Genomic DNA, 9,196 nt, shown 5'->3' on the forward strand with positions numbered 1-9,196 from the left:
GGAGTTGGATTTGTGAGCTCTGTTTGCACAGGAGGAATGTAAAAAGCTCTGTGTGTTGCATCTTTATTTCAGCTATTAAAAACGATGGGTGAGATGCTCAGCCCGTGTAAATAGTATAAAAGTCAATGGAACTACAGCAATGAATGATTGATTGGTGGGGAAAAAACGGAGGAAAGGCTGAGGGGAATCAAAACTATCAAATCCATGTAAAAGTAGAAAACAAAATTTAGAAGTGAAAATGGCCTATAGAAGTGGTCATGAAAAATCTCAACTCAACAGAAATGTTTCCTTTAAAAAATGAAATGATTTTGAAATTCTCTTGCATATTTTGACCAGCTCCAGGTCTGCTACATTGTTGGATAACTCCACCAGGCCAGTTAATTGTGGGAAGAAGGGATCAAACTCCCATCATTCCCCCTGCTGTATCCCAGAAATCACCAGGCGTGTGGAGGATTCCCAAAGGGATTATATTACAGTAGTAACTAGGCCAGGGGTTCTCAACCTTTTTCTTTCTCAGGCCTTCCCAACATGCCATAAACACTCCAGGGCCCAGTGGGGGCAGGGCCGTCCCTACCCATATGCAAAGTACGCAGTTGCGTTGGGCACCACCAAATTTCCTGGTGCCCTAAGCAGCTGCGTGCTGCTCCAGCCCCTGCTCCGCATCTTCCCCATATCCCCCGCACCTGCTCCGCCCCAGCCTCATCTCTTCCCACCCCTGTTTCGCCCAGCCCTGCCCCCACTCCACCCCTTCCCCAAGGCCCCCGCCCCTGCTGTGTCCCGGCATCACCCCCACTCCAGCCCTTCCCCCGAGGACTGCAACAGGGGTTGGGCATCCTGCAATCACCGGGCGGTGGTAAGTGGAGGACCAACCCGGCCCCAGCCCCCTCCACGCCGCCAGCTCCCAGCTGCGCCTCCAGTGAGTGCTGGGGAGCGGTTCCCTCCTGCCCCTCAAGCCTGGGAGCCAGGGGAGCAGAGCGGAGCGGGCTGGGGCCGGGTCACTCCCCTTCCCACCGCCCCATGAGTGCGGGGTCTGGCCTGCCCTGTAATCACCAGGCAGCAGGAAGTGGAGCGACCCGGCCCCAACCCGCTCCAACCCGCCGGCTCGTGCTCGTGCGTAGGGCACCAAAATGGCTAGGGACGGCCCTGAGTGGGGGGATGAGTGGAGGGGCTCCAGGCTTCAGCCGCTGGGGTGGGGGAACAGGACAGGGCTCAGGCTTCTGCCCCGCAGGGCGCCCAGGGTCCAAAGGGGCCCCAGCCCCACCCGGCCTGCTCTGCTTGGGCTGCAGTCGAAGGCCCCCCAGCTCTTCTCCGCCCCCTCCCCGTCCCGCACCCACTGGCAGCCAAGCTCCCCCCTCCCCTGCCTGTTCTCCGCTACCTCCCCCAGCGTGCCGCGTTCCCGCTCCTCCCCCTCCCTCCCAGGGCTTCCCCCACTGCCAAACAGCTGTTTGCTGGCCCTCCGGGAGGGAGGGGGAAGAGCGGGGTCACAGCGCACTCGGGGGAGGAGGTGGAGAAGAGGTGGGGGGGGCTTGGGGAAGGGGGTGGAATCAGGGCAGGGCGGAGCAAAGGCGGGGCCCCCACACTCCCCCTACACATACCCCCCCCCCCCCCGCAGTGTGCTGCTCAGGGCAGGGTGTGGGGCGGGGGGCTGGGAGCACCCCTCATGAGCCCAGCCCCCAACCCCAGTCCCCTGCCCTGACTCCTGCACCCCCCTCACACCCCTATGACCCCAGCCCTCACTCCTGCACCCCCACACACACACCCAGACCTGACTTCTTCACCCCCCTCACACACCGACAGCCCCCCTGACTCCTGCAACCCCCCACCCCCCTGCCCTCCCTGATTCCTGCACCCCTACACATCCCACCTGCACCTGCACCCCTCGCACCAAATGGGAGCTGCCCCAGGTAAGTGTTCCACACCCCAACCTCCTGCCCCAACCCTGAGCCCCCTCCTGCATCCTAACTCCTGGCCAGACCCTGCACCCCAACCCCCAGCCTGCTCCTGCACCCTAACTCCGCCCCCAGACCCTGCACCCCAGCCCTGAGCCCCCTTCCACACCCTATGTCCTCGCCAGACCCCACACCCCAACGTTTTTTGACATTTTTTTTATAAAGTGCTCTTATCCAAAGCGCTTTACAATAGTTAGCTAATGGTACAAACAATATTTGGAGAGACCATTAAGTGGTCTGCCGAGACCCTCAGTGGTTTTCAAGTGGTCTGTGGAAAAGTAAGTTAGATTACAAAAACAATCAAGGTACCTCACTTTATTTTCATTTACTTGTTATTACTTATAGGAGGAGGATGAAGAAAAAAAGAATGAAAAACGGGGGCGGGGGAGGGGGAGATAAGACAGCATGTTCTGAATTGTGACAAAAAGTCAAAAGGCTGATATATTGCTAGGAGCAAAAAGTTCCAAAACATTTTTGGTTTGGGAAAATGTCAAGGAAAATGACATTATTTTTTAGATTTTTGGTGACATTTTCAGTGGAAAACTTTGACTTGTTGAAAACCAAACATTTTCAGACACAACCTGGGTTGGGTGGGGCGCAGAGAGGGGGAAATCAGCGTTTTGTTTTCCGATGGAAACACCAAATATTTGTGAGGCAAGCAGAAACTTTCCCTGGAAATGGGCATTTAGCCAAAACACGCCAATTGTCCATCCAAAAAACATTGATGAAAAATTTCCCACCAGCCCTACTTTCAAGCCCGTTTCTGGGCTGTTGGACACGAAACAACAAGATGAACGTTGAGAGCTGACAGCTGTGAGTGGCCGTCTCACTGGGTCTGGTTTTATTACTGTTTATTCTTTGAACGCAGACTAAAGCCGTGGGAAACAAGCGGTGATCCCAGACACACGACTGTCTGTGCACTGGCTCTGTATGGTGCTCGAAGCTGGGGTCTACTACCTAACTGAGGTAGGATCCCCACTGCTTTTCATTACAGTTGGGCACCTACCTCCATTAGAGACCTCTGCAAGAGCAACCTAGAGCACAGTTGTGTGGGGGGAGAAAGTACAATATATTTAAGCCATTCCCCTAAACCCACAGAGTAAGGAGGGGGATGGGACTTCAATCTTCACATTTCCTGGTTTGAGGGGATGTTGGCCATTTTAGCCCACACACGAACTGCCTTTACACAGTACAGCCCCGCTCACCTCCTCCAGTGACAGCCATGGCTGGGGAAATAGTCCGTGCGGATTTAAACATCCCTGGAGATCCTTCCTCTGGAGGCAAAGTGGTTCCATCTCAGCATCACAGTGAGTTTTGCTTTGTGGTGTTTTAACGGGGCTGGTGGATTCTCGGGGGCTGGGAGCTTGTCGGCTGTAATAGGTTTTTAACCAGCAGCTTGAGCGATGCATGGGGGTTGGGGGGTCAGGCCCCCAGATGGTGGACATGGACATAGCTCCACTGAATTTAGTGGGGTCACTCTGGATGTACCCCGGTATAACTCGGATGAGAAGCTGGTCCTAACTCGAGCGATTTCACTGAGGTCACTCAATTTTCAATAGGGTAACAGGTGAGATCAGAATCTAGCCCTGACTCCGAGAGGGGGGAGAAAATACCTAACAGGTCCTTAAAATGAGTGTAATCTAGCCTGGGACCAGTGAAATCTAACTCTGCATGTCCTGGGTTTGTTATGCTTGGCATTGGGATAATTACAGCCTCCCTGGAAGGTTTTCAACCATAAAAACCTGATACCTGCTCTCAGCCTTTCCATCTTCAGGTATTTTTTTGCCTTGAACTAAACAGCTGACTATGTGCTTAGCTTCGGGTTACCATCCATCCGGGTTTTACCAGTGATGACCTCTTTTTTGGTCATCCGATCGCCATCCGGTTGGGCTTCTGAAATATGAACAAGTGTCTTAGGAACGGAGAGCAGCGGCTGCTGGATGGCCGCCCAGCTCTGAAGACAGCGCTGCTGCCGCAGCAGCACAGCAGTAAGGGTGGCCGGTACCCCTCCTACACTTCCAACTCCCCCTCCTCTCCTTACAACTCCCCTCTTCCTAGCAGTGTCCTCTATCTGAGAACTTGAAAGACAGTAACCCTACCTCAGCTGGGATAAATTTGCATAACTCTGTGCACTTCAGTGGAGCTAGGGCCAGGTTACAGCAGCTGCGGAGGTGTCTCTAGGTTCCTCTAGTCCCTAGGGACAGGTCAGTGTAACGTGAAATGCTTTGACTTGTTTGTGAGACGGCATCACTGACCTCATTCCCTGTTACAGTCTGACTGCCAGATCCCCGCAGGGGTACAGCACTGTAGCTCCCTTGCAATGTACAGAGCTTTGCTGATTCACAGCCGCTGAGGATCTGGCCTTGATGGCTCCATTTCCCCAGGTGCTCAGCACTCACAAGTGGCGCCAGGGCTTTGGAGGGTCTCAGCTCTCATTTAGGCGCCAAAATAAGTGCCTAGATTTTCAGGAGGGCCCAGCAGGTTGGTTGCTGAGTGAAACTGGCTGGGAATCTGCCACCAAAATGTCTTTCCACTGGGAAAAATGAAACAAAATGTCAAAGTCAGTTTGACTTGAATCTGTGTCCACTTGAGCTGCTGCAGTGCCTCATGGGAGTTGTAGTTCACCTCCCTCCCGCCCCCATTCTCCTCTATGGGCTGGAACAGACTACGTCTCCCATGGTGCACAGCAGCCTCCCCTCTGGCTGAGTCACCACAGTGCACCATGGGAGTGCGACACAGACATGACCACATATGTCCAGGCATGCCCTGGCAGGTGTATTACATCTGTGTCTGAGCATCTTCTCGCTATTTCACCAAACGGGGTCGCGTGGGTCTCTACTAAGAAAGAAATCCTAGCTGGTTCTCATGGTTCCTGTGCGGTGTTTGCACAGGAAACATTTCTAGAGTTATGTAACATTCAGAATACTGGTTTCCAAAATTGGTGGAGAAGAAACTTGTCAGCTGAGGCTGCGGAACGCTGGCGTTGCCGACAGCTGGTAGCTTTGGAAGGGTTTTCCCTGGTGGGCACAGACAAGGCTCCCTCCTGCTGGGAGCAGGTAGCAGCGATTTACGCTGGACTCCTCAGGTTTCCCCCGAAAAGTGTCACAGGGAGTCCCTTGTTTGTAGTGGGAAGTGGAAACAGGCAAGGCCAAATCGTCCGAGGGTAGAGACCCCCTTGCAAGCTCCAAAGGCCTGTGAGTGAAGCACATGGTATTAGCTCAGCAGTGCACACTGCCTCTTGCAGATCGCCCGAGGTGCCCGTACTGGCATTGGCTGGCTCTGGGCCTCACACTGGCTGGGAACGTCGTGCTGCTGAGAGTTGTGACGGCGCTGGCTGTTTGGGGTGAGTGTGCCAAGACTGTGCGTTTGGGCTGCACAGCAACGCACCATGAATGCAGCGCAAGTTGCTGGGCTCAGTGCAGGAATGGCTGGGTGGACTTCTCTGGCCTGTGCGATACAGGAGGTCAGACTAGACCAGGGGTGGGCAAACTATGGACTGGGGGCCGCATCTGGCCCGTCAGACATTTTAATCCGGCCCTCAAGCTCCCGCCAGGGAGCCGGGTCTGGGGCTTGCCCCTCTCCATGTGTGCCACGGCTCTGCGCGGCTCCCAGAAGCAGCAGCATGTCCCTCCTCCAGCTCCTACGCCTAGGGGCAGCCAGGGGGCTCTGCACGCTGCCCCCACAGCTCCCATTCACTGAGAACTGCGGCCAATGGGAGCTGCGGGCGGGGGGGGGGGGGCTGCGGACAGGTCAGTGCACAGAGCATCCTGGCCTCGCCTCCACGTAGGAGCTGGAGGTGGGACATGCCGCTGCTTCCGGGAGCTGCTTGAGGTAAGCGCCACCAGGAGCCTGCACCCTGACCCACTCCCCTGATCCCCCTCCTGCACCCCAAACCCTTCATCCCCAGCCCAACCCCGGAGCTTGCACTCCCAGCCAGAGCTCTCACCCCAACCCCAATTTCATGAGCATTCATGACCCACTGTACAATTTCCATACCCAGATGTGGCCCTCAGGCCAAAACGTTTGCCCACCCCTGGACTAGACCATCATAATGCTGCCTTCTGACCTTGGAATGGATGAATCTATTACACTGCTGCACTCTAGGCCAGGTTATAGCTGGTGCAATTAACTGGTGTTGCTCCATTCATTTGCGCCAACTCGGAGTCTGCCCCCATTGACCCCAATGGGACTTTGGCCAATTCACACCAGGTGGAGAGCTGGCCTATTGACTCCAATGGAGCTCTGGCTGATTCACCCCAGCCCTGTCTTTTCCAATCTTTGGCTTCCAACAACCATCCACAGAGAAATTTTCTCCAAGGTTCCCAGAACCAATCACTGACCAGAGCCGTCCCAAAAACGATGGAGAACGAAACCTCAGCTCAGCCCAGTCCTAAAGGAAGAGGATGCAGCGACTTGGAGAAGTTCCGCTCTCATCTGCGGCAACATTTGTGTTACACACAAAACAACCAGGCAGCAGGTAACCCCAGCTCATGCTGCCTCCCGCAGTCAACATTACAGGCACTGATTGTTCCCATAGCAGAGCCGCTTTCGCACCCCCTCTTCTCTCCCATCCCTTCAGATCTGTTTAATATCTCCAGGGACACTCAGCCTCAGCAGTGACAGTGAGTGGCCAGCGCAGGTAACTGCAGGCTTGAATCATTCCGGCAATTTTAATAGAATCCTGTAGTTTAGCTGTCATGGGACCAAGAGATGCTGAGATGGCCTCTGCCCCAACAAGTTCACAGTGTAAATAGACAAGACACTCAGAAGGGGAAACTGAGGCACAGGGCAGGACATGACCTGCCCAAGGACACAGCAGGCTAGTGACAGGGCCCAGAATAGAACACGGCTCTTTTGAGTCCTAGGTCGGGGGCTCAACCACAAGACCAACCTTCATTCTAATGCCCACCAGAGCTCTGCGCCTCTATATTAGCCTTCACCTGAAAGATGGCACCGCCTTGGGAACAGCATCTGGTATGGAGTCAAGAGCCCCCCACTACTGAGTCAGACACCCCTCCTCCCTGCTGCACAGCACCCCCTAGTTCAATGGGACTGGGGTCAGCCCTGACTGTGAGTGGAGAGCTCCCCCTGCAGAGTCCCCATCCCACTCCCTGCAGCATAGCGTCCCCCAATGCTGGAGCCTTGGGGTCAGCCCTGCGTGTGAGCAGCCACAAACCCCCATCTTATTCCCTACAGCGCCCTCTAGCCCCACACTGGGGTATTAGGGCCAGCACGGACTGCAGAGAGAGAACGCCTCCTACCGAGCTCCCATCCTGCTCCCTGCAGCACAGCGCCCCCTGCTGCTCGGACACTGGGGTCCAAACCGACTGATGTTTTAGTCTTGCTCACATCCTGATCCTGTCTCGCCCACATACTCACCCCGTCTCTGCTGCTAGGCCCCAGTCCCGGGCTCAGTAAAGCCCTGAGCGTGAAGGCTCCATGCATCTCTGTAAAGGTGGTCAGCCCTGTTCAGAATGATCATTAACGACACCTCTCTTCCATTTCCCCCTCCAGAGGGTTCCAGCTGCAAACTCTGCAACAAGGACTGGCTGCTGCATGGGGACAAGTGTTACTGGGTTTCTACAGCGATTAAAGGCTGGGAGTGGAGCCGTGACGACTGTTTAATGAAGAGAGCACAACTGCTAGTGATCGATGACTGGGAGGAGATGGTAAAGAACGTGCTATATTCAACTGCAGGATGTGTGTTGCTATTAATTACAGCTGGTCCAAAATCACAGTTTTCCCTCCAGTGGCAAATTAAATAAACATTTTGGTACTTTCTGCAAGAAACTTTGGTTGTGAAAATGAAACCAACTTTTCGTTTCAGTTGTATAAAACTGAAAAATGTTGAATTTTTTTCTCATTCCCCTCCCTTTTCTCCCCTACTGAATCCAACAGACTGAGTCATGTCCCTAGTAGATTTGTCTGCCCCTTGACCTTGACCACGGTTGAGATGAGGTCCCATGTACACAGCAAGCAACTGAGCCAGCGAATCAGAGCATGTTCTGGTCACTCTGACATGTCGTCCATTTCACAGGCGTCCATATGGAATATTACACGGGACCAACATCAGGTGTGGATTGGACTTAACATCACATCCCCAGGGAGGATGTGGACCTGGCAGGACGGATCCCCGTTAAATCAAGCACTGTGAGTGATTCCTCATTAGGATTTTGATCAGTCTACAATAAATAAACCAGTTAACAAGAGTTTTGTCCTGGATTTCAATGGGGCCAGGATTTCACACACACTGGTTTACGGTATAAGGCCCTAATCCTGAAAATGCTTCTAGACGTGCGTAATGGGGTGACTCACGTGAGTCAAGTTAAGCGAGCAGATCATACGTCTTTGTGAGATTGGGGGCTCAATCTGCATGTCCCATCAATCCTTGGCAGAGCTGGCTGTGAAACAGGAAAATAAAAAAAAATTACAGCTGGTCCAAATATCACAGTTTTCCCCCCTCTACAGTTGGTCGGATATGATGAAAACAATTCACACAATTTAGCCAATTTTGTGTGTCCATTTTCCCCCGACACACACAAATGGCTACATTTTAAATGGAAATTGCAAAATTTGAAAAAAAAATTGAGCAACTTTGATCTTTGGCCTCTCTGCTGAACTTGCAATGAAGGGCGTAATGACTGTGCTGGTTTCTGTACCGTGAGCCTCCCCATCCCAAAGGACTGACTTTAAACTTACAAACTCGTTCCATATACTTGACCATCCGGGGAAAGGTTAGAAGTGCTGGATAAAACTACAGCACCCTCTGAGGAGACGCACAGCTACTATCGATCCTCTTCTACAACTCTCAACACATGGACAGTGACTGTCCCCTTTGCTCTTTAGGTTCCCAGTTTTGGATCCTGAGAAAGAGTACAACTGTGCCTCTGTGAAGAAGAACAAGATCCATTCTGAAATCTGCCAAACTGAGTTGAAATGGATTTGCCAGAAAGCAGCTGTCCTAGTTTAAGGAGATGGATTTGTGAGCTCTGTTTGCACAGGAGGAATGTAAAAAGCTCTGTGTGTTTCATCTTTATTTGAGCTATTAAAAACGATGGGTGAGATGCTCAGCCGGTGTAAATCAGTATAAAAGTGAATGGAACTACAGCAATGAATGACTGATTGACGGGTGGGGGGAGAGGGGAACCAGAGGGAGCGCTGAGGGGGAATCAAAACTATCAGATCCATGTAAAAGTAGAAAACAAAATTTAGAAGTGAAAATGGCCTATAGAAGGGGTCATGAAAAA

At 53.0% G+C, this 9,196-nt stretch overlaps 1 protein-coding gene across 1 annotated transcript; it reads left to right on the plus strand.

Moving 5' to 3' along the window:
• The first annotated feature begins 3,171 nt into the window (after positions 1–3,171).
• Positions 3,172–8,919, plus strand: LOC135887293 (killer cell lectin-like receptor subfamily F member 1). The gene is made up of 6 exons (XM_065415043.1): positions 3,172–3,256; positions 5,194–5,292; positions 6,268–6,426; positions 7,464–7,618; positions 7,987–8,099; positions 8,796–8,919. Exons 1-6 carry the CDS (start codon positions 3,172–3,174, stop codon positions 8,917–8,919), a joined length of 735 nt encoding a protein of 244 aa, XP_065271115.1.
• The last annotated feature ends 277 nt before the right edge of the window (positions 8,920–9,196 follow it).

Source organism: Emys orbicularis, chromosome 13, assembly GCF_028017835.1.
Source record: "Emys orbicularis isolate rEmyOrb1 chromosome 13, rEmyOrb1.hap1, whole genome shotgun sequence".
Classification (NCBI taxonomy): Eukaryota; Metazoa; Chordata; order Testudines; family Emydidae; genus Emys; species Emys orbicularis.

Bases quoted from the DNA above. Each gene is read 5' to 3' on its own strand.
- LOC135887293 (XM_065415043.1), top strand. From the start codon at position 3,172: ATGGCTGGGGAAATAGTCCGTGCGGATTTAAACATCCCTGGAGATCCT. The intron at 5,293-6,267 runs GTGAGTGTGCCA...ATTTTCTCCAAG, and splicing joins GACGGCGCTGGCTGTTTGGG to GTTCCCAGAACCAATCACTG. The intron at 6,427-7,463 runs GTAACCCCAGCT...TTCCCCCTCCAG, and splicing joins ACAAAACAACCAGGCAGCAG to AGGGTTCCAGCTGCAAACTC.